The sequence below is a fragment of the Ambystoma mexicanum genome, chromosome 2p (genome assembly GCF_040938575.1).
Source record: "Ambystoma mexicanum isolate Mex_15411 chromosome 2p, UKY_AmexF1_1, whole genome shotgun sequence".
NCBI classification, from domain to species: Eukaryota; Metazoa; Chordata; class Amphibia; order Caudata; family Ambystomatidae; genus Ambystoma; species Ambystoma mexicanum.
The window spans coordinates 147,555,674-147,582,511 of record NC_090923.1 but is presented as its reverse complement, the minus strand read 5'-3'; the positions used below and the strand labels follow the sequence as shown (position 1 = coordinate 147,582,511).

Below are 26,838 nucleotides of genomic sequence, written 5' to 3'. Positions count from 1 at the left end.
CACACCAATGTTCTTCCTCCCTGTCAGATGTCACCCCTCCCTCTTCTATCTCAAGTTCACTCTCAGCTGTGTTTATTTCTATTATTCACGTAGGGGTGTCATTCATTCAGAATAGTATCTCTCCCTTCGTCCATCCATCTTCCCCCGCCCCTATGCTCGGCTGTGGCGCCTCATCACGTTCTACCCGGGGGGTGAGTGACCCCCCTTGTTCTCCCATGGCCCTTAGGTGGGACAGTTCAGTTAGTGATTTTTAGTCACAAGTCCAGATCTTGTGTCAGCTTCTCTGTCGATTGTAGGGGTGCTCACCGGTCCTGTTACTCCCTGACCCTCATAAAGGGGTGGTGCTGTGGCAGACGGCTTGAGTGTGGGGGGGCACTGTGGGTTGTGCTACGTATACAGGGTCACTATATTCTTCCACAGGCACAGATTTTGACAGTAAAGGATATACGCGTGTGACCTCTATCTTGTTCTCATTCTATGTAATTGGCCCTTCACTGCCAGTTGCTGTCAGGGGAGATGTATTACACTCGCCGCTTTTCTCTGGGGGCACTTCCTCAAACAGCCGCCACAGGTCCAATATTTCTCCTGTTTTGCAACTGTTTGCCTTTATATTTAATACATAGACAGGTGGCAACCATATCTAGTACTGCTTTATCGAAAGACCCTCGTTGTGGGCAAACATGGGGCAATCCCTCACCCTTCAACTCCGTAACCCACTGGTCCTGGTATTTATTAATCCTTTCTGCATAACCTGGCAGGGTCTTAGAAAAATGGGCAAGGGGCATCTCTGCACCCATTGTACTTGACTACAAGAGTTACTCAACTGACAATCCTTATTTAGACTCTTACACTTCTTGTATGGCCAACTCAATGGGCTATGCAACCCTCCTCAAAAGAAATTAACTGTTCACTTCTCATTACTTCTAAACCACATCAATGTGAACATAACTCTTTCTATGCAATGTCGGACCAATTCATTAATGTTCATTTACAAAAGACAATGTTTCCACAAAGAGACCAACACTTAACAAATTTCACATACAACGGAAAACATAGACAACATAAATTGTACTTCACCTTCCCTAATGCCCCTTCTACCCCTGATTAATTGCACTTCCCTAGAACTCCCCTCACTTCGCTCCATTCCACCCAAGAGGGAGAGAGAAAGAGATAGGTAAGACAAAGTTGGAAAAAGCGTTTCTAAATACTACTCTGGGTCTTCCTTTGAGACCCCTACATTATCTTCTTTTACCTCATTTTTTCCATATATCTTGTACTAGTCGAGATGGCATTATGCGGCGCCGCCTTCCACCCCCCACCGGAGATAGGATCCCTTTTAACCTCTTTTCACCTTGTGTTCTGTCACTGTCCTAATGGCCATATGCGATAGAATCAGAATAGAATGGAGTATAGAAAAGACCCAGGCCCCCAGGACCTTTCCCCCCCCTTTGCTACAGATCTCCACACCTTTTTGTCCCAAATTATGCTGTTTGTCCCAAGACCTTCTAATCTGACTCCCACCCGCCTTTCAATATCACCCACACTTGATACTCGCGTGTCCGTCTTGATCCAAGACCCGCTGGACCCAATCGGTCAGTGTGCCACTCCTCGCTCAAAGACCACGCCCGGCTCCGGCGAGTGGTACAGTGGGTTTTATAAAGGGGGATCCCATACCCTTTCGCCCTACTGCATGCGCACGTCTAGGTGTACCGGTTGCCGTTGGTGGGTAGCTCTTGAGGGAGTGCGCTCCTGGTCATGACAGGGGGACGTCTCGTGCCAGAAGGACGGAAAAGAACGCTATCGTGTCGGGGTCGCCAATGTAAGCGAGAGGCCCCCAAAAATACAGTTAATTCTCCCAATGGAGTCAATCAAGATACACCGAGAGGTAATGAGACCAAGACCAAGTGCTGGTTATATCAAAGGTTTTATCTAAAATAGGGCAATCAGAATCTACTCTGCTCACGCCGAGAGTGCTCTGCAGAAAACATGTTACAATTTACTTTTATACAGAAAATTCGTCATCAAGCTGAGGGAAGGCCTAGGGGGCACATGAACAGTTGGGATTGGTCACTAAGAGTGAAGACCTATAGGTGACATAGGGTCGGAGGCACTTGGTTGACTTGAGGGCACGTGGTGTGGCAATGACATGTCTTGGGTCAATCGGTCAGCTGGGCTCATCGAGCTGGTATGTAGGATCGGCAACCTGCGATGTTGCTTCTTTTGTTAAATAACCATCTGACATTTTCCCTTGTGGCCACACATTCCCTTTCATTCACTACCATAATCTGCTTGTCCGGTGAGCTCAAAGACTTGTGGCTTAAACACTTATGAAAACGTGGTTCAAATACAGGTTAATTTATTATTGGGTATAGGTTAAGACTCATCCATTAAATACAGCGCTTGACCTGTTCAGTCAATTCAGAATATAATGACTAAGAGGTAAAGCTCTTGGGGTCATTGTGTGATCTGGGATGTCCATCTGATAAACAACAAAGAGGGCTCTAAATCTATGGCTGGAACAAATGGGTCACAAGAGGCACATACCATCATGGGCATACATTTCATTGTGGGGAGGTTTATTGGTTGGGTGTCCAAACAACATTAAATCTCTACTAGTCTATCTTGACAACATGAAGGGTAGAGGAGAATCGAAACCTCTTTGCGGTATAGTTCCTCGTTGCACAAAGAAACAGGACTCTCAGAACCAGATCCTACATACAGGCCTTTATACGTGACTCACTATATTGTATTCAAATTATACTGATTTAGAATATACTATATTTTCTAGCTGGCTACATATTCTCATTGAAACAAAAACTCATCAAGGAATTAAACGTGTACTTCAATCAGTGTTCATCCTTCATTAAAGCAGTTTTGCACTGGCCCCTGCTCAGGGCTGTATCTGGGTCGGTGAAGTGAGACAGAAGACAGAAGATACACAGTGTAAAGATTTACAGTGTAAAGTGTGTTGCATTCTCGCGGCTAGTCTCTCATGAGAACTGAACAACTGCAGAGATGGCAAAGGGGAGGAGGTGGGGAGGAGCTTGCTCGCTGTGCGCGCCTGGCTGGGAGAGCTGCAGGCCTGCGTGGAAACTTCACAACTATCTTGCCATTACAAAATGAAGTCGGTAGCTTACAAAATGGAGTCTCGTTCAACTCTGGTCTTACACTGTCACAAAGGGGGGGGTCACAGTTCCTAGGGGTATTCCTGCACGAGTGCTCCAGAGCCGGGACCCTGAACCCAAAGCAGCCGCAACTGGGCCTACCCAGGAAGTGTAGGAATAGAGTGCGGGGGGTGCAAAATGCCGCCTCCTTCCACTCATTACCAATGTTACAAACTTACTGACCGTTTCTAATACTACAGACACCTGGGTATTAAGCTCAGTATAAATAACCCATTACATTGCATCTTTTCTGCTCTTGCCCAAACTTCTCCTTTCTCCAACCTCGTCTCTTTTCCTGCTTTTCATGGTATCTTTTTCATGCTACTTTACTACAATAATCCAAACTAGCTCAAACCTTTGGAACTTCACCTGGAGAGTTAATGCTTTGAAATATGATTTGACGTTTAAGAAAGGTTTGCGAGAACCTGCAAAACAAACCAAGTCTTACTTAGACATTCATGGGGGCCTGCAAACCACTTTTGTAAACCTTTTCCCAGACCTACTCACTCAGTCATCATACATTTAAACACAACCGACCCCAGCACTGAACTCTCCTGTGCTCCAAAATACATGTTTGACAGCAGAGGTGCTATCACTTGCTGTCCCTTAAATGGAGTTTGTCCTAAAAAGGCCATTATACCAAATTCATTACACCAAATCCCCAGTGTTCATTGGCAATGCATTTCTGTCTCAGCTATCTTTACCCATTTTTTTAATAACATTTATGTAACCCCCAAATCCAACGGTATCACAGCATTTGGTACAATAGCAGAAACATGGAGAAAAAATAACAGACAGTTATTAGTCATGCTTAAGCGATAGAATGATGGGCATTAGTCGTACTTGTCAAATAGCCACGTTTTTAAAGTGTTTTTGAAGGTGTTGTAGGATTGTTCATTTCTGAGATAGGGCGGAAGCGAGTTCCAGAGAGTTGAACGAGACAGAATGCCCCAAACACATGTTGAAATGTGCCTTTCCCAGTTTGTGCATCTCGTCAAGGGCACACCTCCCAGTTTGCACAATGCTCAATAAAACATCCATGTCCCCGTTTTCCTAGTCCAACGTCTGGTGAGTTAGAGGCCCCATCGTTCATCTGTTATGAGATGGACCATGCCACAGGGGCCTGGGGTGGCTGCTGGGTGATGTGACTCCCCAAGGGTGGAAGGAGTCGGATTCCCTGTGATTGTTTGTGATGCCATATTATGTTTTCCCCGTTAAGGACACCAGAACCTCAGGGACATCTTAAGCACTTTTGGGGCCCGGGCACAGACATCTTTGGGGCCCCCTCCACCAAACCAAACAAATTAAGTGATCAGGAATATCTGCCACCCCCCTCCCCCAGCCGCAATCACAACCCATAGGTTGATATGATGCCTCACGCATTAAAAATAAGCATGTTTACTCCCTTTAAGTCCCCTTACTCTCTTCATTCTTGCTCTAATCAGAATGACAAACAAGTACCATTTGAAAGCCAACATTAGCAGTCTACGAAGAGGTTACTTCTGTTCTAGCATAGATTAAGGATTAAAGGTACATGTAAACTAGAATAGCGAGAGAACTCACATTTGCTGTCTCACATAACTCAAACGTGCTCAAGCATGGATAGAGGAGACCAATTGGTAGGAAGGAGAAAGCTACACGTACCATAGCATGGAAAGTGAATGCAAACTAGAAGCTACCAGGAAGGTGTCTGTTTCCAGACAGACTGAGATTATTCTTTTGATCTTTAATAGCAACACTATTTGAAAACCATGTCCCACTTATAATCTCAGATGCTTCCACATTAATAGTGAGCATTGATATATTGCACACCACAGGCACTTTATTCTTTTGATCTTTAATAGCAACACTATTTGAAAACCATGTCCCACTTATAAAGTGCCTGTGGTGTGCAATATATCAATGCTCACTATTAATGTGGAAGCAACCCGTTAGCCAGTGAAACCATGAATAAGGCTTTTATGAAGATCATACCATGAGAAGGAAATCACTCTGAAGGGCTGACAATTTTGAAAGGTTTAGGGACGGGCAATTTCAAGAGGCTAGGGCAATACAAGATTAAATTAGATGCACAGCATTACACACACTGGTTAAGGGATTAATCTTGGATTTGTGCCAACTCTGCAATTGAACACTTTCATTACCAGTTCTTACCATGAACTAAAATAATCTAATTTTATAAAACAGACTTGGAAACTACACCAATCACATTGCCAAACATGACAATGTTTAAAAACAAAATATTATAGAAGGGTGTAGCACTGAATGATTCTAGCTTCATTCTCTGCATCATCAAGAGAAGTCTATAAGTACCAGCATACCAATCAGTGTGATTTAACAGATTTAATCTGGGTTGGTCTTTTGTATTTTAAAGCTTTACATAGTTCCAAAACGCTGGATTGTGAAATTGTCATTTATAAACGTGCAGAAAAACCTTTTGACTTTTACAAAAATGCAAAGCTTTTTTTGTGTCAAACGAGTAGATTTTAAAATATGCTTGCCCGAGTCCTGCACCCTCTGGTCTGCTCCCTTCTGTCTACCACCCCTTCCACTCAAATGGCCTACATAAGAAGTAAGATCAAGTAATGGGCTAAATGATGCCACCAGCATGAGAAGAGGCAAACTTCACAGAGGACAGTACAGTAATGTAAGAGATATTAGATGATTTGACAAGGATCACTGTATTGTCTGCTGGCAAAGCCAGGATAGAAGCATGAATGCTTTGGTTCCAAATGTGGATACCTATTAATTTCTTTAACTAACAATTTATGATCAACGTTGGAGGTGATTGCCTAGGTTTTAAAACACCTCATCTGAACAAACCCATTTCTAGACCTTCACCATAAGGATGACATGTTCGTTTTTATAGCAACCCCTATCTGGTGCAGGTACATTGCTGATAATAGCACCTGTTGTGCTGCAAGACCAAGTACATATCCAGACAGGTTTATAAACTTCAAACATAGGAAAGGCTCAGCCAGCCTTTCATGAATGTGCTATTCTAATCTTGCAAAGGAACACATCTCTGCAATGAGTGCTTAACACACTGAGCTAACTTCTGAACCATGGTGGCACTCAATTTACCAATAGCATTTCAGATTTGGCTATTGCACATGATCAACATAATTACCACAGGAAGGAAAGCATGCTACAGGAGTTGTGCCGCAAGGAACAAACACACAAACTATATATACCACAGTGAACACAGAAAGCATCAAATGTTGAATTGATCGAGGCAGAAAGTACTTGCCAAAACAGACAGGCAATAGGTTTAGAGCCTCAGCACAATGCCATGAAATATCCAGATGTGTGCTATTTAAGTCTGGTGAACAATGGAATCTTACTTCCTCAGATCAGCTAGCCTTATGGGCCCCATCCAAGGTGAGGGCCCTGGGCAAGAGCCCCTTTTGCCCTCCCATAAAAACGTCTCTGCAGAACCTCGTACATCCTAGGAGTACTAAATGTCCCAGGAGACCCTATCCCTGAATGAAACGGATTGCAGAGTGGACTGCCGCATTATGTTTTCCCCTATCAAGGACACCAGAACCATGCACATAGCAACAGGACTACAAATCTCAAGAGAAGTTGCCCCCGACTGGGATGGATTGCAGAGAGGAATTGATTCCTAACCACGAGTGGTTACCAAATCCAATATACCGGTTTACCATTGGAGAGGGTACATTCCAGGCTGCAAGTGGACCGTGCGGTCCACTGGGAATGCCGTGCTTGCTCAATTAACAAACCGAGGCAGCCCTAGAGCACCGTGGCACTGCAAGCACAGCCAAGGGATTCCAAGATGGCTCCCAGGTGCGGGCCCATATGTGAAGTTGAGTAACCCGTAAGTGAGAACATTAAAGGCACTTTACTGTTTACCCAATATGACAAGACTTAAAATCATTCCCTAAAGACCCAATTGGGGAGTCACTGGACAAGGGGCTATTTAGATGACCCGAGACTGGTAGCCCAAAAGACTGACCAATTTGGACTGGCTTACAAATGCACCCACTGGAGTAGGTGTATTAAAGGACTTGTAGTACATCAGTAAGCAGCACAGGCTAGCTGGAAGCAGATTTGCTACTGTTGTTTCCTGGAGAAAGAGGGGGCTCTCTACCTGGACCGAGGTAGCCTTTCTCTGTTAGACCCTAGACAGAAACAACACCACCAGGACCAGTGGAATGCAAGAGCTACAGCCCACAGTGAAGCCAAAGCGACGTGGAAGACTTGAGAACTGGGTTCTTCTGAGAGAGCTCAGCGCCGAAGGAAATCCTGAGAAAGGAGACTTCTGGCAGGAGGGGTAATATTAGCTGCCTGTCAATGACTGGTATTGAATGTGGGTGTGTGGGGCGGGGGGGATACTCTTTGCATTTTGAAGGAATGGGTGAGTGAGAAAGTGTGAGTGAGCATGACGGAGAGTAAAGAAAGACCCACCATCCCAAACCCAAAGGCAAGGGATGGTGCGAGAACCATGGCCTATGAGAAAAGCATGCTGAGAAGAGAATGTAGAGGGGTCTATGGAATCTGAAAGCTGCTATAGAGGTGTGAACCAGAGACTGTGTAGAGTTCTGTAAAGAGAACGAGAAAGTCAGTGGCAAGGTCCAGAGACGAAACTGAAAGACTACGATGAGGCAAGAAGCCGCGGCCAGGCCAGAAGTGGAAGTACTTCTTGGAGGATGTTTTCCAGGGAACCACTGCGTGTATTTTCAAACTTGGTGCAGACATAAAAATGGATCTAGTTTGTGGATTCCGGTGTTGGCCAGAATGCGGAAAATGTCTTTTTTATAAGCTCAAGTTTAGCCAGGTGGTTAAAGGAGTAAAGAACATGTTTCAACTTTTGTTTTGCCCATCACCTTTTGGACTTTGCTTATGAAACCAAGCATCTTTGGAGCGACATTGGCTCATTAAAATTACGTTTAAGATTTTTGTGTACTGAAAGCATCACCTGAAGGTGTTGTGAACACATGAAGTATCACATATCCCGTGCTAGGCGTGAAGCTCACTGGCTGCTTATTAAAGACCGTATTTAGTTTAAAATCCTATCTATCACGCACTGATGCATTAACAACAATGCACCTACCTACCGTAAACAGCGTATCGCTAAAAGTGCCAACCCTCACTGCCTACGCTCCTCTACCACACTAACCCTTGCAACATCAAGATTCACCAGAAAAAGCAGGCAGAGCAAGCTTTACTGTCATAGGGCCTACGCTTTGGAATGCCCTACCACTATCTGAGACGAGCCTTCATACGTAATCTTCAGAAAGAAACCTCAAACCGTACTCTTCAAGAAATATGTATAGGGCTTGTCCTACCATCTCATGACTGTATTTCCCATTGTGACAGATACTAGCGCTGTGATACTTCCAGGTCTGGGCGCTATGAACAAATAAAATAAAGAACTTCTCGTTGTGCTATCCCATTCTTGACCCTGTTCTGCGCAATTATTCCTTATTTAGAGATTACTCCCCTAGTTGCTGCAGGTATTTTTACCAACTCAAACCTTCACTTAATGATACTTAATATAAAACACTCTCACACGTGTTCTATCTTGTAAATTGCTTGACCCTCCTAAATCGAGTAAAGCCAGATGTTCCAGTAAATTACACTGCCCATTTTTGAAAATGCCATAAGTATAAGAGACACAATGGGCCTCATTACGAGTTTGGCGGTAGGTGGAAAAAGATGCAGTAATGGAATTACTACCACTTTTTCCACACCACTGGATCAGGGCTTCCGGGTAATGGGCACTAAATCCGGCAGCGGAGTTACTGATGAGGCCACTTCTGCCGGTTCTTGACCTAAATTCCACCGGTGGAATTGGTGGCGAAAATAAAACTGGTGATTCTGCTACATTACCAATGGAAACACCACCAAAAATTGGCAGTAATTGCGCCAAAAGCACAGTGCAGTTACCTCCACATAAAAGGTGGCGGTAAATGCACACAGGTGATTGAAATGAAGCTACAGGTGCACCAAGTGGCCTCTGAAAGGGTACATAAGGCCCACACCGTCCCCAAACACACTTACCAACACCATGCTGCCACTTGTAGTTGTCAACTTGGAAATCCAGCACCTCATGCTGTGCATTGAGGTGCAGATGCATGAACAGCACCATCGACCACGTTTTGCCGAGAGGCGGAGGAGCTGCCATGCAAGATGAGCGCCCATTCCCCGGGTCAGGCCATCACCCTGGGCATTAACGGATGGCCAGCTCATAACTCTCTAAAGGCTTAACAGGGAGACAGTTGAGGATTTGCTCTCTGATCCAGGAGAAAACCAGAGGTTTTGATCAACAACCAACATCCTTATCACCGCTCCTCAAGCTGGTGTCTGCGCTCCATTTCCAAGACACTGGCACCTACCAGCACACTGTGGATATGCTGCATGGCATGTCGCGCCCACATTCTTAATAGTGCTTGTACAGGTGCTGGATGCAGTCTTGCAGCATCCTGCCCACCACATCTCCCTACCCACCACCCCGGCACAGATAAATGCCACCAAGGTATGATTTTACTCGGCTGCCCAACGTAATAGCAGCATTAATTGCACTCATGTGGCTTTGGTGGCCCCCAGGCAGCAGAAACGGTATACCGCAAAAGGAAGCAGTACCATTCACTGAATGAACAGGTGACCAGTGATGCGGACCTCACCATCGCACGGTGCTGCACCTGCTTTCCTCACTCCACCCACAACGCCACATGGTCCTATGGAACAGCACACTGCCGGCCAATATGGAGAGCTATACAATGGATGCTGGGTAAGCACAAGTGGCACCACACAACACATACTTGCATCACAAGTGCAATGCTACCCGAGGGGGATGTACACAAAACAATGAAAAATATATGCATTCCCCATAAAGAGCCCTGTGTCTGAAGGATCTGCCCTCGGCACACACATTACAGCCACTAACCCACAGGACTAGGCCCTACAGGACAATGCCAGAGCATGACCGTAAAGCGCAATCATAGTAAGCGACTAATCCACTAAGAGTATACTACAGGTACCACAATGTATAGGGAAACCATACCTACACAGGCAATAGCACGATTTAACACTGCAGTCAGCCACATGGGTGTGTCCATTACTTTTTCCTCTTGCCACCTCTTTGGCATGGAATGGTGGGACTGATGTGCTGCTGTGAACGCCTTAGTGGTGTGCTCGCAACGGGTCCCTCTATTGGGGTGGCTGGGAATGAAGTGTCCGGTTCACTTCCCTGGGGGTTATGGTCTGTGAGACGTTCTCATTTGTGGAAGACATATGCTCTGAAGTAACAAGATGTGAAAACATTTATTTACAAAAAAAAAAATCCCTTGATCCGAAGGTCGTGACAAACTATCACCACATTACTAATGTACCTTTTCTTTGAAAATGTTGGATTGGGCAGCTTACAGATCAAGACTCATCTGGAGCAACATGATCTACTAGGTCCGAGACAGGCTTTCGAGCTGGCCACAGGACGGAATCTGCCCTTCCGACCTTTAAAGCCAGTTTGTCAATCAACACCGAACAAGTTTACGCCTCTCTGCTCGTACTGTTGGATCTGTTGGCAGCCTTTGATTTATGTGATTTTAGCTGATAGAATTCACACCGAAGCAGGTTTGTCTAAATCGGAAGCCGAATTTATCCTATCATTTTTATCTATGAGAAGAGTCAGAGTGTGTCTGCCGACCCAGACGAACTTCGGTGCGGTGTCCCTCCGCGCTCGTGTCTTTCTCTGACACTTTTTAACATTTTTAGGAATTCACTTTTTAGTTTACTTGATGAAGAAGAGGTCCTGTATACTAATTACGCTGATGACAGCCACATTTTGTTAAAGTTGGCAGGTAATTATATTAGAAGATTAATCTTATTTTTGATCCCCTAAAGCGTTTGATGGCGCATAATGGCCTGGCCCTCAACAAAACCAAAACAGAACTGCCTCTAGGAGGGACACAACAAAAACCAAAACAGAACTGCTTCTAGGAGGGACACAACAAAAACCAAAACCGAACTGCTTCTAGGAGGGACACAACAAAAACCAAAACAGAACTGCTTCTAGGAGGGACACAACAAAAACCAAAACAGAACTGCTTCTAGGAGGGACACAACAAAAACCAAAACAGAACTGCTTCTAGGAGGGACACAACAAAAACCAAAACAGAACTGCTGCTAGGAGGGACACAACAAAAACCAAAACAGAACTGCTTCTAGGAGGGACACAACAAAAACCAAAACAGAACTGCCTCTAGGAGGGACACAACAAAAACCAAAACAGAACTGCTTCTAGGAGGGACACAACAAAAACCAAAACAGAACTCCTTCTAGGAGGGACACAACAAAAACCAAAACCAAAACAGAACTGCTTCTAGGAGGGACACAACAAAAACCAAAACAGAACTGCTTCTAGGAGGGACACAACAAAAACCAAAACAGAACTGCTTCTAGGAGGGACACAACAAAAACCAAAACAGAACTGCTTCTAGGAGGGACACAAAAAAAACCAAAACAGAACTGGTTCTAGGAGGGACACAACAAAAACCAAAACAGAACTGCTTCTAGGAGGGACACAACAAAAACCAAAACAGAACTGCTTCTAGGAGGGACACAACAAAAACCAAAACAGAACTGCTTCTAGGAGGGACACAACAAAAACCAAAACAGAACTGCTTCTAGGAGGGACACAACAAAAACCAAAACAGAACTGCTTCTAGGAGGGACACAACAAAAACCAAAACAGAACTGCTTCTAGGAGGGACACAACAAAAACCAAAACAGAACTGCTTTAATTGACATGCTTCCCAGGGTTAAAACCCTAGGGGCTTATCTCGACTCCACCTTGTCAATGAAATATCATGTCAATTCTATTGCATCTGTCTTGGCCTACTACGAGCAGCTGTTGTGCCGGATATGTCCTTTTTATCTCTGAAACCAACTGCGCCAACCTTGCCTGTGCCATTGTTGGTTCCAGGCTTCACTACTGTGGGGGTCTCCTGGCTAACACCACAGAGAATAATCTTGTGAAGTTTCAAATTATTCAGAATAATGCTGTAAGATTGGTGGCACGCCTAAAGCGTAGAGTACACATTACGGAAGCGAGGAAATTGCTGCATTGGCTAACGGCGAGGGAATGGATTACGTTAAGACTACTCGCCATTACACACAAATGCCTTTTTGGCCAGAGTCCAGCATATCTTAAACAGAGACTCTCTTTCAAACAAAATGAGTGGGTGCTCAGATCAAGTGACAGTAAGCTGCACTTGAGTTGGCAGTCTTTTATCGTCCTTGCTCCTGATCTATGGAATAATCTGCCTGCACAGTTACAATCAGAGACTTCTTTGGACCACTTCAGGAAAATGCTTGAAGCATCATTTTTTTTACTTAAGACACTGACTGCCAGTTGCTTGTCTTCCTGGATTTGTTTTTATGGTTTATTTGATCCTAGCTCTTGCCTTTTTGTTCCTGTGGTTTTATTGTCCACATCACTTGCTCTGATTTTAATTCTCTTAGCTTCTTTTAGTCTTATTCTGTGATATCATGTTATGCTTGGCTCTTTTGTGTGTTATTATGTTGTTTGTTACAGTCCCGTTTACCCACGAGTTTAAGGCGCTCTACAAATGTTTAATTAAAAGAATAAATTGGTCCATGTGTGCAGAAAAGGCAAGGTGATGCTGACTATTTTGATGCATTAGGAATGCTGAACACAAATCCACCACTGAAGGGTTTTCTGTCGAGGGAATGTACAGTATAATAGTTGCCGGATTCTGGAAATCAGCGAAAGCTGGTATGACTACAGTGTAACAGCTCTTAGATCCTGTACAAACCTACAAGTGTCTCTGCCTGGTGTGATGAATCTGAGGATATCGCCCCTTCTTCCCTAGAAGCAGCCCTTTCCCATGGGGGCCAAGGCGGTGTGTCCTCCATACAATAATACTGCTGGGGGTGGTGCACCTACCGTGCATGACCTATTGGAGAATACTGAGTGTCCTGCCTCAGAATCGAAAACCAGTCCTGGGACGAGGAAGATCACACCTAGTTTTTGTTTTTCAATGTCAAGTGCCTGAATGAACACAGGAGACCAGTGCAGGAGTTCAAAAGGAGCTTTGCTGTGAGGAGCAACATCGGGGAGCAACATCGGGGCGCCTGCACTGGGCAGGAAGAGAAAAGCTGATCGGGAAGCCACGAAGCAAGCGAAAGGAAAACCTGAGGAAGGTCCGAGCAGGAAAGACCGCCAGGGTTGTTGGTGATACTTGCCTCCAAGCGACCCTGACGAGCTGCTCTCAAGGCAGGACGCCTGCAGAACCGATGCAGATCTGGCCATTCACCAGGGAGCTGCTGGAGCCTCGACGAGAAACACGCCGATATCGGTCACCCGAGAGAGAGAACAGGTATGCAGGTTTACAAGAACGTGTTGGGGGTACAGGGAAGCTTGAGAGTGAATAGAATTGAGAGTTGGAAGACGAGGGCCTAGGACCCAAAAGTGACTCAAAGAGAGTTGCATACTTGGCAGACGAGTAAACCAAGGGGCAACAAACCTGTACAAGTCTGGGATCCGCACCCATATCAGAAACCAAAGTCGAAAGCCAAGAGGGCATGGGACCTAGTGGAAAAGACATTTTATGAGCATCACCTTTGCAAACCTGCAACTCACTCCCACCTAGAAGATTTGAAACCAGTTGAACAAAGACTTTTGAATTGATACAGCGAAACCTAGACTTGCTAGGGGAGTATGCAAATGTTAGCAAGATTTAAGGACTGGGAATATAAGATATCATTCTATGTGTGCTATCCAGTATCTTGGAAGAATAATTAACCTAGGGGAAAGGAGAATTCCCCAACAGCTAACTTGGAGAGTTTTCTGTTTACTGAGAACACCAAAAACACTGTTGTTCGAAGTAGTGGCAAACGATATACTGCTTGATTTTACCGGAATTTAGCTCAAAAACCTGACCCGTCCTCCTGATCTTGCGCCTTTTTATAGGTCAATTTTCAGGTGACTAATACAAAACTTGACAAACTTCCAGAACTGCTTGGAATAGGCCTTTCAGCTCGACAAGGCCACCCACCCCATAAAATGCATTGCAAACCAAGCATTAGCCCATAGTTGACGTAGATGTCCAGCTGCCGCATCGCATAACTAGTTTCTCGGTGCGCTCCTGCCGAAGGGGTTTCGCCAACCCCACCTATAAATACAGCACCATGTATTCCTTCCACCTCTTTTTGGTCCATTAAAGATCAAACCGGTTCTTAGTCATATGATCGTTATGTTAAAGGATATTTATACTATTCACTGTCACCACCGGAGTGGTCCCCTGTCGCTCTGGCAGATCTGAAAAGCAAGAGGGTAGCTTAAGTTAGTAGGACAGAACGGGAGAAAGAGCAAGAGCTGTGATGTACTGTTGGCAGCTTCAGTTCGTTATACACCGTTCACTGAGCTTAGAGAGGTGTGTTTTGGTTGGTAGCCTTCATGTGCTCTTGTGCTAGGCTATGTGTGGTTTGTTTTGTTATTGCGGTGTAGTGAAGTGCATGCGGTTTGTTGTGGTTTAGAGGTATGGTTGTGTTTCATTCAGAGCTTGTGACATGTACGAAGAGGGTGAGTTTTTTTATTTTTTATTAGTAAGGTTGGTTAGTGGCATCACTTTCTAGATGAGACACACAATGATATCCACAATTCCATCTAGATGTGATGCAATCTAATATGCACAGTTCTGTCTAGATGTGACGCAAAATACTCTTCATAATTTTACCCCATCCATAAATGCCCAAAATGTAAACTGGGGCCGACTAACCCAATTGCCTGGATGCAACGTATGGTAACCTTACACATTGAGCCTAGAATCAGGAAGGCTACCTCATACAAGTTGGGTAAATGCTGACTATGGCTGATAAGCAACACCGTGGCTTAGTGCCTGGGGAATAGGATATGGTCCTGAAGGTCTGTGGCACCGGAAGGTGCCAGACAGCAGTTACTAGTGCCAGTCTGTGCATGTCAAAGAACTCCTCTGAGGCAACAAGTATTATCAAAGCCAAAAGGTAAACCTCATACTGTGAAGCTTAAAAAGTCTGATGCAAAGGGAACAATGAATAAAAAAAAATCCTTAACAAAAACACGTAAGCCAAATTAAGCTGCTTCAGTAAAAGAAATATATACACACTGAAAAATATACTTCTGCAGTACTCTTAAGTAAAATATTTACCACCATTGTTCACAAATATTCCTTGGGGTAGGGTGACATGATCAGGGATATGACCCTATCAAGGAGGTTGGGGGACCACTCACAACCTAGGGCAGGAAGTCTACTAGAGTGCTTGCCTGAGCTAGTCCTGCCGCAGTGTCGAGATGCGGGAGTGTGGAGGGCCCAAGTGTCTGTCTCACACCCCCACCCCAATTATTTGCTTATCTGTGCCTGGTTACCACTTTATGATCATCCCTTACCTTATATCATGGCCAGTGTTGTCACTATTTCATTGCAGAACTACCACGCCCAGGATCCTTTTTGTGGAGGACGATGCATGCAACCCACCGGCGAGAGATGTGGCAGCGAACATCAAGCCTGCTGAATGTTACTCACTGCTAACCAACAGTCAAGGTGCTTGTTCAGGATAGGCTACGAAGTCTGACATTGGCTATCCCAGGCGCCATTTCAAAAAAGTGGCGGATCCTTTGTGAGGAAATGGGGCAGGGATTAGGGGTGCTTTATGGGTTCACACCCGTGTATACAGGCCCCTGGGAGGAAGCAAGGCAGAGGTTGACCAGGGGAACAAGGTGGGCCCGAAAGCCAATGTAAGAAGGAGGGAGGAAGGGAGGGTGAAAGAGAGAGGGAGGGAAGGAGAGGGAGAGAGAAAATAAAAAGGGACAAGTAGGATTGGCTGTTCAGAGGTGGCTAAGGGGTGAGTAGGAGGTCCAAGAGACCAGGCGGTGGAAGGATGGTGGAGTGGAGCATAGAGGCAACCAACGGAGCGAGTGTTGAAGGTGAGAGAAAGTGGTGCTTTCTAACTGAGCATGGTAACTGGAAGAGTGCAATGAGCGTGAGTGAGAGGTAGGGGGTAGTGTACTGGAGAGTGTTGTGAGTGGAAAGATGAAGAGTTGAGGGTAGGAGTAAGGAGAAGTGGGGGAGATGGAATAACATCGGAAGGATAGAAGAAATGGAGAGTGGTGGAAGAGAAGAGGGAGGATTGAAAGAAGAAGCATCAGGGTGAGGCATACAAGGATATTAGCAGGATAAATAGCCAACAATTATTGGTCCAAAAAACCATTACAGTTTCTGCTGGGCACCAGACTAGTATCCACCTAGAGCAGCCCAGAGCGCGTCGATTCAAAAAGGCGGTAAGTTGCCTTTAGGAGCGTTTAGTGGGGTTTACTGGTCTCTAGTGACCATGCTGGGCATCAGGGGAGACTGGGCTAATAGAAAAAACCTATCCTGATAATTTCCAAATACGTGTGTGGCTTCAAAGCTCACCGCTTGAAATATTTTTTTAAGCATTCCTGAGGTAGCGGCCCCCTTAGGCCCAGGTATTATGTTGATATTGTTATTGGTGCTGTGGTTCCCTTAATAAACACTCCTGCTTATGGTAAGGGAAAAGCCCTGGAGTCTGAAACTTCTGCAGCACTCCTCGTTGTGTTATTATGCCTGCTGCAGCTATCTGTCTTCAATCTGCAAGTCACAAGTTTGACTGCTGCGGGGTGTTGCCTTGTGCAAGCATCTATACGCTTTTGTACAGTTCTGGCAAACATTACAAGCATACGAATGCAGCATACATTTTTGTACCTGCTGACTAAATGCGACATGTCACCGTGACTCAGCAGTTTCTGAAGCTATCGTGAACAGGGGCTGTTGACCTCCACAGTTCTGAAGGTTCCGGCAAAATGTGCACTAGGGATTAAGTGGCGCCATCAAAGCTTTAATAGAAGTTAATGACAAAGCCAATAGGTTTGCATTTTATTTTGTTAGCGAGCGCGCGCACACACGCCTCCAAACACACACACACACACCTGCATCCAAACACACGCAGGACAGCTGTATAAATCCACTGATGCAGACCTCCTATCAGATTAAATTGGAATGACACCCTATACAATAAAAACCATCATCTGTCGGTTTAAGCATGGCCCCATTAATCAGTAAAGCTAATGTCCCTTATCAGATCAGGCAGAATACATATAGGCCCAATAAAGGGGCGGATTATCCATAATGGGGCTACGACCCAGCAGAACCGCCATTCATTGTGGCAGAACCGAGCCAGCCCAATGAAAACACTGAGTACTCCCTCTGCTGGTTACTGCAGCTGATGGAGCGCTCCTGGGCTTGCTTACACTTTCAAAGAGAAACATAGTTTTCCTTTGACAGTTCTGTTCCCCGGCACGCATTTCCAGTGGGCAATGCGAGGTTGGGGGGAGTTTTGCTTCTGCAGGCTGGGGAACTGCACCTTTGAACGCGCATGGGGGTGCTTCTGCGCCTTCCTCCACATTCAGACGACCTTTGGCTTTGCAGATGCAGCGCTCCGGTTTGTGCCCACATGTGGAGGACCGGTCTGTGTTTCCTGTCCTTGTGCGCTCCCGCAGGCGAGCCTTCGTCAAGGGGTGGCAAAGAGCAGAGTCTGGAACAGGGCTGAAGGTAAACTCTGAAGTTTTGTTTTAATGTATGATATGTGTGAGTGTATGAATGAGTGAGTTTATGATGTGTGGGTGGCTGGGTGCAGCTGTGTATGAGCAAGTGTATGGGTGGTTGTGTGAAATGTGTGCATGCCATGTGAATGTGTGTATGAATGAGCGAGGCAATGTGTGTGCGCTTCTGTATTTTATTTTGGCAGAAGTTGGTGGACTAGATTTTTTTTTACTTCCCATCTATTATCAAGCAATGATGCATGTTACCAATTTCTGTTGGGTGATATTGTATGTAAATATGTGCTCTGTAAGGCGCTTTGGATAAATGCGCTATATAAATAACACATCTATCATTATTTCATGTCTAGACTAACATTTTGGTGTAGCCAGTTTAGCTGTTTCTTACTGTGGAATCACTCTTTTTCTGGGCATCTATGATAAATCAAACGTGATGAGCTTGATTGCGTGTCAAGACTGGTCACATTGGTGCAGCCAGTTTAGACATATTTTCCAATTGTGGCATGGCATTTTTAATGGCAAAGCCAACAGGAGTATGTTCTTATGTGGGGATACTGGCATATATTGGCAGAGCCAGCTTGGACATGTTTTTTTATAGCATCATTTACTGGCATTCTGTGCAAATCAAACGTATGTTCTTATATGGGAATAATCGCATGTATTGCTGCAGTTAGCATTGAAATGTATGGGCACAGTCGGAGAGAAAATACTTTTTATACTGGCATATATTGTGAGGAAAGGCATGGGAAATGCTCCTGTGCACAGTTGGTGACTTGCATCTATTGTTTCTTTTAATAAGTTACCCTACAAAACCGATTGCAAACTGTCAGCTGCTTGCTGTATAATGCACCATTTGAACCAATTTTTCAAATAATGGTTTGGAGATAGGTGAAGCTCACAGAATTCCCCCCCTTTCCCCTCCCCCTGGTTGGTTCCGCTCTCTTGCTTAGTCATTCTCTCATATTTGTGGGAATATTTCCACCACTCCAATTAAATAAATTCATCAGCCGCCACTTGACCCAATAGCAGTGTAATATGTAATGCAGCCCTTGTTGGGCAGCATAGGTATGGCAATGCCTGACGGTACAGGCAGTATACGTAAATGTCTATTGGACAGGGCGGTAAGTCCCCATTAGGAAGTAAAGATGGTTTTGACACCCCCATTGCAGTATAGTTGATATGAACCCACATCAGACAGGAACTGTGATGTGGAATACTGCCCTTCTGTTGTTGTATATAGCGTAAACTCAGCACTCCCCCCGCTCCCTCCTCCTGCACTAAACAATAACCACATACAGTGCTCTATTGACAGCATACAGTGGAGCACCTGACAAGGAGGGAACAGGGGTTAATGTCAGAACAGGAGGCCCCATATTGTGGAAGTCCACTCCATTGCTGTCTCCCACTACTTCACCTCCCTCTGGCCATTTGTATGATATGATATATATTGTTTTATTGTTTATTTAGTTCCATCGAAAAAACAAATAAGCACATTTATACAAAAAATAATTATCAAAAAAAGTACATAGCAAGAAAAACAGCATTCATTAAAAAATAAGGACTTAAAGAAACATTCTTATAACCGTGCAGAGGAAGAAAGCCCCAAATCCATTCCCCTCACTTCTTAAACGTTCTATAATGCTAAAATCAATAACATTTTATATACTTCCACATACTCTCATCAATAATAATAATTTAATAATAATAATAATAATTTGGCATTTTTATAGTGCTACGAACCCTCAGGTATCTGAGCGCTGCTTATTATTACCCACGGTGTGTGATGCTCATCATTTATAAATTCTACATGACTACAATCGGTGTAATGAAGAAAAACCCTCCATATGTCTAGTGCAGCTGAGCATACTACTACAGATGTTCCATATATACTCAACCAAAATTGGTCTCCTGAGCAGTTCCCAATATTGTTGACAAATTTACCATATCCCTTTATGTATTGTTGTCCCATTTTCTTACAACTTGTTGGTACATGTCGACATGTTTCGATCTTTTCATGACATATCCTTCATAATCTTTCCGGGTACGGAATTGTAGTCCAGGAACCTATACATTCCATTGTAGGCAGTACGTTCAAACGCATGCACTAAACAAAGCGCTTAAGATCTATTCCACTTAGTTTTGTCAAATAAGGGACCAAAGTTTGTCTGTTCCATCCTTGCCTAACAAACTCTTGGTAGCTGGTTTTCTTGTGTAAATTATCCACATTTCTATTAATATCCCAAGCTCTGGCTTTGGTCTTAATTTTAAACTCGTAGTTTGGGTCATTCTCTAGTACATCTGTTTCCAGGTTTAGCAGTTCGATAAAGGCAATGGCTGACCTTTTCAACTCAACCAAAAATGTATTTTTATGTGAGTATCTCATACTACTTCCCATTAAAAGGAGTAAGGAGTTGGATTCCTGATTACTACTTAAGAATTTAGAATAGAGTAAGGTTCTTTGGATATTATGATATGATATTTTATTTATATTGTATAATGCCACGCTAAAGTTAATGGTCGGAACCAGGGATTGTGCAACTGTGTTTTTAAACCTGGCAAACAGAGCTTGCGGAACTCTAAAGTATGAATATTTTGGGGTCCTAGGTGTTAATCTGATAGTGGTAGACTTTTTTTTAGAAGAGTGTAGAAGTGTGTCGTTTTGGGAGAGAGCTGTCAAACGTTGCTTTTAAGAGCATGTACTGTTTCTGTGCTGCTTGCTACATTCATGGACGTTACTATGACCAGCACTAACAAAGCCAAAATGTCATGGCTTTAGGGAATGTAGAGGGTAGATTTAAAAAAAAAATATTAAAAAAAAGAGTTTTATAATGCAGCAGTGTAGAAAATGTCAGAGCCAGATATATTGGCACAGCCAGCGTTTGCTTACATTCCGCTAATTGTATACTATATATAAAAAAAAAAGTCCAGATGTATGTTTGTCCGAAGCAGTTTTGCCAGCGTCTCTTATCACCGCTACAGGGAGCTGTTGCCTTTAGCATTGAACAATAAGACCTCAAGTTCATTTTCCAGGCGAACAAAATGTGTATTTCAACAATGATGATAACCTACAATTAGATGCAGAAAAGGCCCAAGACAGGGATGCCATTTTAACAGCACACTTCTAGTTACATACACTAACAAAATATATACATTAAAAAAAGTATAATGAGAAATTAATTTGATTATGCACAATTTATCGAACACATTTTTTACAATGTACTTGTGTATTATGTAATTATTCAGTGTCATATTTCTTGGTATGTATTATATCAATACTATTCTTCATGTATGTTTTAATATTTATATTAATTCCAACTAAATAGGACAGGGTGGACTGTGCCTGTAGGGTTGTGTCCACCCAGAGTAAATGGGTATATGCGAGGGATGGGAGGGCAACCTCTCATCCTCCACATAAGATGTGGTACACTACAAAAGACAAAGTTTGACTACAATTTAGTTTATTTTATGATCTCATGTCTTCTTCGAATCATGCTGCACATGAATTGTATTACTCTTGACATCCCTTACCATGATATATTTGAGTCCAAAACCAGTAAGTGTAATCCAAGACAGTGAAGAGCTGATACAACAATTGGCTGTATGTACTATGTTGTACTTTCAATGGATTCTGTGAGATTGTGTTTGAGGTTACAATTTCCTTTTCTTTTCGATTAACATAAATTACGTTAAAATACACCACAAAATATATTTACACTCTGAAAAAGTCTTCCTTTACGCACATCAATTCATGTACACAGGCTTTTCCACTAGTAGAGCTATATTTGACCCGTGAGTGACTGCTGCAGAGATACAGGCTCAATGTACATCCTTCCCCATTCTGATGTTGATACGGTGAATAGTAATGTTTAAATGGCCAAACACCACACTTGATGCATTAGTTGCTTGCTTGCTTTCCACTCCCCACCAAATATCATTGAGTAACAATATTGCATTCCCGAACAGAATCAGGAAATGTTTAGTTTAAAAATAAGTTGTGGCTGATGTGTCCTGTGCATTTTGATGTGTTTGGAGTGTTTGTGAGTCACCTGCATATCTCAATTTAACGGAGTTGTCTGCTTTCCTTGACTGCAGTTCACTCCTCAGTTCAAACCCTTTGCAACAGGTGAGGCAACGAAATATGAGACAGGTTTGAGTGGCTAGCGGCTGGCAAGCTGAAGATGTCTACATTGATGACTGCATGTGCTGCATGAACAGTTAAATCTGTGTTCATAATCATGCATCCAACATTGTACCAAAATCCTACTCTCATTTTAATAATTATCATTTTGTGTCGTGGAATCTACCCCATTCATCAAGGACATCAGCCAGCTGGTATGGAATCTTGAATGAGAATATTGCTAGGTCAATGTCTGAAGGCTGCGCACAAAAGGATGCACCCTTGATTGCAGTACAAAAGGTTGCAATCCAGCGGATACAACCCTTTGTGCACGGCTCTCTCCCTTTACTTGTTGTGAGTCCAACCCAAACCCCAGGTTGCTATGTGGCATCCTCCGCCCTTGCATCCCGCTCCCGCCCCCTCTCCCACTTACCTGCTGCGGGCTCTGGCCTCCAGCGCCCTACTTCCCGCGTTCCTTCTGAGCTCTGCGGGGTACAGCACGTCATATTTTTTTCATGACCTTTTGTGACCTGAGCTACCGGGTACACGCTCTGCAGACTGTGAGCGCATCCATATTAACCTTTTTGTTCTCGAATAGAGAATGATCAGTTATACACTGGAACTACTTGATTTGCTTCTTTTGACAGCTGTACAGTTCATAACGAAGCTTTGGAAAAACACCAATAATCATTTTCCAAATAATTGTGGTTTCAAATCTCCCTGACCCCCATGTTAGTAGATATAGATGGTTGACCCCCTACTGTCAGAAACTACTACTGGTAAGGACCTAAAGGCAGAACTGCCTTTTCTTACTAAGGCTTCCTGGGGGACATCTTAGGTTTCCCTACTCTATCCAGGGGTTAGTGTTCGACCGAGATTTTGAATTTGTGCCATTCAAACTTCCTGCTTGATTCAGACTGTGCCTAACATGCCCAAGCCCACTCCTACTCTCTACCTTTCTGACTCGTACACCTTCCAAGTGCTGTATAGGATATCTCTCTGTTTACGAGTTTAGTGGTGCTCTGTATTGACCTTGGACGAATAATGGAGAAGTCAAACCCAGTCGATATTCAAACTGGAGACCTTCAGCTTGCAGGGGTAATTGGATCAAGAGAATTGACGATCTGATCAGCTCTATATGATATGGCACCAAAAGTACTTCTAGATGAGAAATACTTCTTCATATTGATTATCTTCCCAAGCTTCTTTTGTGGCAGCCCCCCATGGAACATTTGTGTGATACATTTTTTCCTGTACGGTTGTGAGAAATCCCAAATCTGCATGAGGCTGATGCGGCACACAAACGCCCAAGGAAACTGCCTAACCCCAGGGTTCTTAGACAAAGCATAACAAATGACAACAATGTAAATAAACAGCCTTATGCCGTCAATGTCAATTTTTTTTGTAAGAGTATAAGGATCCAGCGAGAGTGCTACAATTCGGAGTCCGATCTAGCAAGGGGGCACTTAAAAGCCACAGATCTTGTTTTGATTTTTGGGAATACCCACATGGACACCAAAACAAAGCAAGGTATGAAAAATTAGAACTTTGCCTATGCTTTTTGAAGCAGGCTCCCTATATTTCATGTTGAAGTTAGCACCAGAATACCCTTTGCACAGAATTGGTTCAAGGACCTTGTGTAAATTGGTACTCGTGCAATGCTGCCTAATAGTGAGCGCTGCACAATTAACCCCTTACAAGGATCTCTGCCTGATCCATGCTGCACTCTAGTGTGGCGAGTTCACCGAGCACCAAGAAACCACGCAGGTGGAAACAGTGCGCGGTATAAGAACCTTTAACATAGGTTAACATTTGCGTAGAGTAGAGCAGTGATTGCTCTACTCTACGCAAATTCTTCTCCTATTGTGCTCATCCCTTCCCTTGATCACGCTAAGCATTCTAGCTGCTCATTCTAGCTGCTCTAATACCTCTGCACAACTTCACTAGTTACCCCCGGGGTGCGTCCCCCACGTATAAACTTGTTAGGGAAGGAAACCTCTTCCGGCAAATTGCATTCTATAGTATGCATCCTGATCTTTGCTAAAATCGCATACAAGTTGGCCGACGAATGCCAGTTGTAATTGTGGGTCACTGTGAAATGGATATCTGACAACCTGGAACTGTCCTCTGACCGCCACCTTATTGAGCATAAGTCGCCAACCCAACTTTGAGGTGCCAATGGATTTAGACCATCACATGGGTTCTGTGACCCAGTTTCAAACCGTTGTCTGATATTATTGTGTCTAAAAAACTGTGTGTCTTGCACTTAAGGGAAATTATAATGGATGTGATGCTTTATTCAACAGGGCAAGAATCCATCGATCCAAAGGCGACCATGAAGATTGCAATCATTGGACAGAGTCTGTTTGGGAAGGAGGTCTACACGGAGCTTCGGAAGGAAGGCCATGAGGTGGTTGGTGTATTCACAGTTCCAGACAAGAATGGCAAAGCGGATCCTCTGGGTAAGGAATGGGGATGAGAGGAGAGTGGCAAATGGGATGGGGCATGCTAACAGAGGAGAGTGGCAAATGGGATTGGTCTTACTAATGGGCAAGAGAGGAATGGGGCAAATGAGGTGCATCTCACTAATTGGGACAGAGGAGAGGGACAAATCGGGTGGGTCATACTAACGGAGAAGAGAGGAGAAGGGCAAATGGAGTGGGACATCTAAATGAGGAAGAGAGGAGCAAATGGGATGGAACACGGAAATGGGGAACTGAGGAGCTGTGAGTCTCTTGAGATATTTAAGAAAAATATCAAAACTCATTTATTTGACTAGGAGATCTTAGATCTCCTGATAACATTATAGGGAGAGTAGGGTCATGTCGTTTGTCCTTGCCATCTGTGTCTTGAGACCTTTGGTCTTGGCGCCTATATGCCTCCGGGCCCTTTGGTTGCGTCGCATGTAAATAAATCAAAGCAAAGAGGAGAGGGGCAAATGGGGTGGGTCTCACTAATGGGAAGAGAGGAGGTGTTGAATGGGGTGGGTCTTACTAATGGAGAAGAGGGGCACATAGGATGGGACATGGAAATAGGGAAGAGAGGTTAGGGGTTAATAGTGTGGATCTTACTAATGGGGAACGGAGCAGAGGGCCAAATGGGGTGGGTCATACTAATGGAGAAGAGAGGAAAAGGGCAAATCGAGTGGGACATGGAAATGTGGAAGAGAAGAGAGGGGCACATGGGGTGGGACATTCTATAGCTTTTCAGCATGTGTTAATAAATAAATGAGGTTGGACATAATATAAGCGGCAGGAGAGTGCTTGGCCCATAGTAACCAATGAGGGCATTTCAGAGACCAGAACCAGATAACTAGCAATAAAATCAGCTGCCTCTCAAATTAGAGGTAGGGGTGGTAGTTATCGAGTTACTTTGAGGTCAAGAAAGTCGTAAGAGATGGATTCTCTGACCCATCATAATGGGGAGGTGTGTGTTAGAGAAACTGATCCTGCGAGTGGTCCCAGTCTTGGTGTCCGACTGGTAAACCCATCTGGCCATCTCTTAGATTTCTTTACTTTTTTCCCATTTGGAGTTTGTATTAGCTTTTTGTGTTCCAATCACCTGCTATAACTTGATGTGGAGGTGTGAGGTTTGGTGCTGGTTCAGCTTCCCCAAGTCTCTGGTTTGGAGCCACAGTGAGGTCTGCAAAAGGTTATGCATGAAGAGGCCATATTGATCATGTCAAAAGCAACTTGGTCATATTAAAAATGGAGCTGGTGGGGTTACAACACTAGGTTACTAAAGTGGAATTCATAGAAGAGAAATACCGATGGAGGTAGTCTGCTTTTTAGTTTGATCTAAAGCGACACCTATACACCTAAACTATTGCATTGGAGTACAGATGGGGAGAAACTGCATATGAGGAGTGGCACACACCTTGTAGGTTTAGTTTGGTTATTTGGCCACCCATTGACATCCCATGGACATGACATTTTCACCCAGTTTCTGACCCTCACTGCTCAAAACACCTCCTCATGGGACCTCCTTTGAGCTCGATTTATTCAAGCTTTGCCATGAACTTTGCACTCAAAGTGCCTGCCAGTGTTTTTCCAAAGCACTCTTCTTTTAATGACTTCATTAAGTATTAATACCCAATCTGGCGGGCCTGATCAGGTGGGAACGGCACAGGCCGGGGTCTGAGTTAGAGGACCAGGCACAGCGAGGGCATTTAAGGAGGGTCTCTGGGCCATTAATGGCAGCAGTCGTCGCCACTGCAGAAGAAAGCAGGTAAGTGGGGCTGGGGGTGGGAGGGATGTGAGAATATTTATGCAAGGGGAGGGTTGGTAGAATATGGCGGTTCAGAGCGGGGAAAGAGGTGGCTTGCAGTGGGGAATTTGTATTGGTAGATTCAGCCTGCATTCCGAGCAACCTGATTGGTTTTTCACCCGTTGACGGCTGATAATTGGAGTTGTAAATCCACTACTGGTGTAATAAAAATTTCTTAACCAGGTTGGCATCAGCCACACCATTTTTAAAAGCACTCTTCATGTCTTTCACAGAAGTCCCGTTAAAATCAAGCATTGGCAAAGTCAACAATTTTTCTTGTGTACAAGCACTAGGCAGTTGCCAGGAACTGCAATTAAATGCCTAGGTTCTTTCATTTTGCTACCATCAATAGCCGGTTAATTCCACTACAACTGTGCATGGCAAGTGCCTTTCCCATGCCAACACAAACGTCCAAACTATTGGTATTGCCAATGCTTGTTATACGATGCCACAGACATTACATGAATTCTCATTTTCAGAGTTCCCCTTAAAGTAGTGTATCTAGATTTGTGAGAAGATGGTAAAGAAACTGTTTATATTAAGATCTACTGCTGAAGCTGCTTTGCCGTTCCAGGCCCCTCGTCCCTTCTGGTCCATTTTAAGCAGTCATAACTATAGTGACTGGATCCACAGGGGTAAAGGGCTATATGATAAAGCAAAAAAAAAGAAAAATCCCAAATCAAAATCTCCAG

The 26,838-nt window shown here is 44.1% G+C and overlaps 1 protein-coding gene across 4 annotated transcripts in view; it reads left to right on the top strand.

Annotated features, from left to right (window-relative positions):
- ALDH1L1 (aldehyde dehydrogenase 1 family member L1) overlaps positions 1 to 26,838 on the top strand; it is a 685,374-nt gene that overhangs the window by 267,195 nt on the left and 391,341 nt on the right. For 3 of the 4 annotated variants that reach the window (XM_069643393.1, XM_069643394.1, XM_069643395.1), the window contains one exon: positions 24,187 to 24,342. In XM_069643393.1, the coding sequence (XP_069499494.1) occupies positions 24,187 to 24,342 (156 nt within the window). Of the gene's footprint in view, positions 1 to 17,735; positions 17,756 to 24,186; positions 24,343 to 26,838 lie in introns of those variants that run through there. The other variant, XM_069643392.1, reaches the window with a different exon arrangement.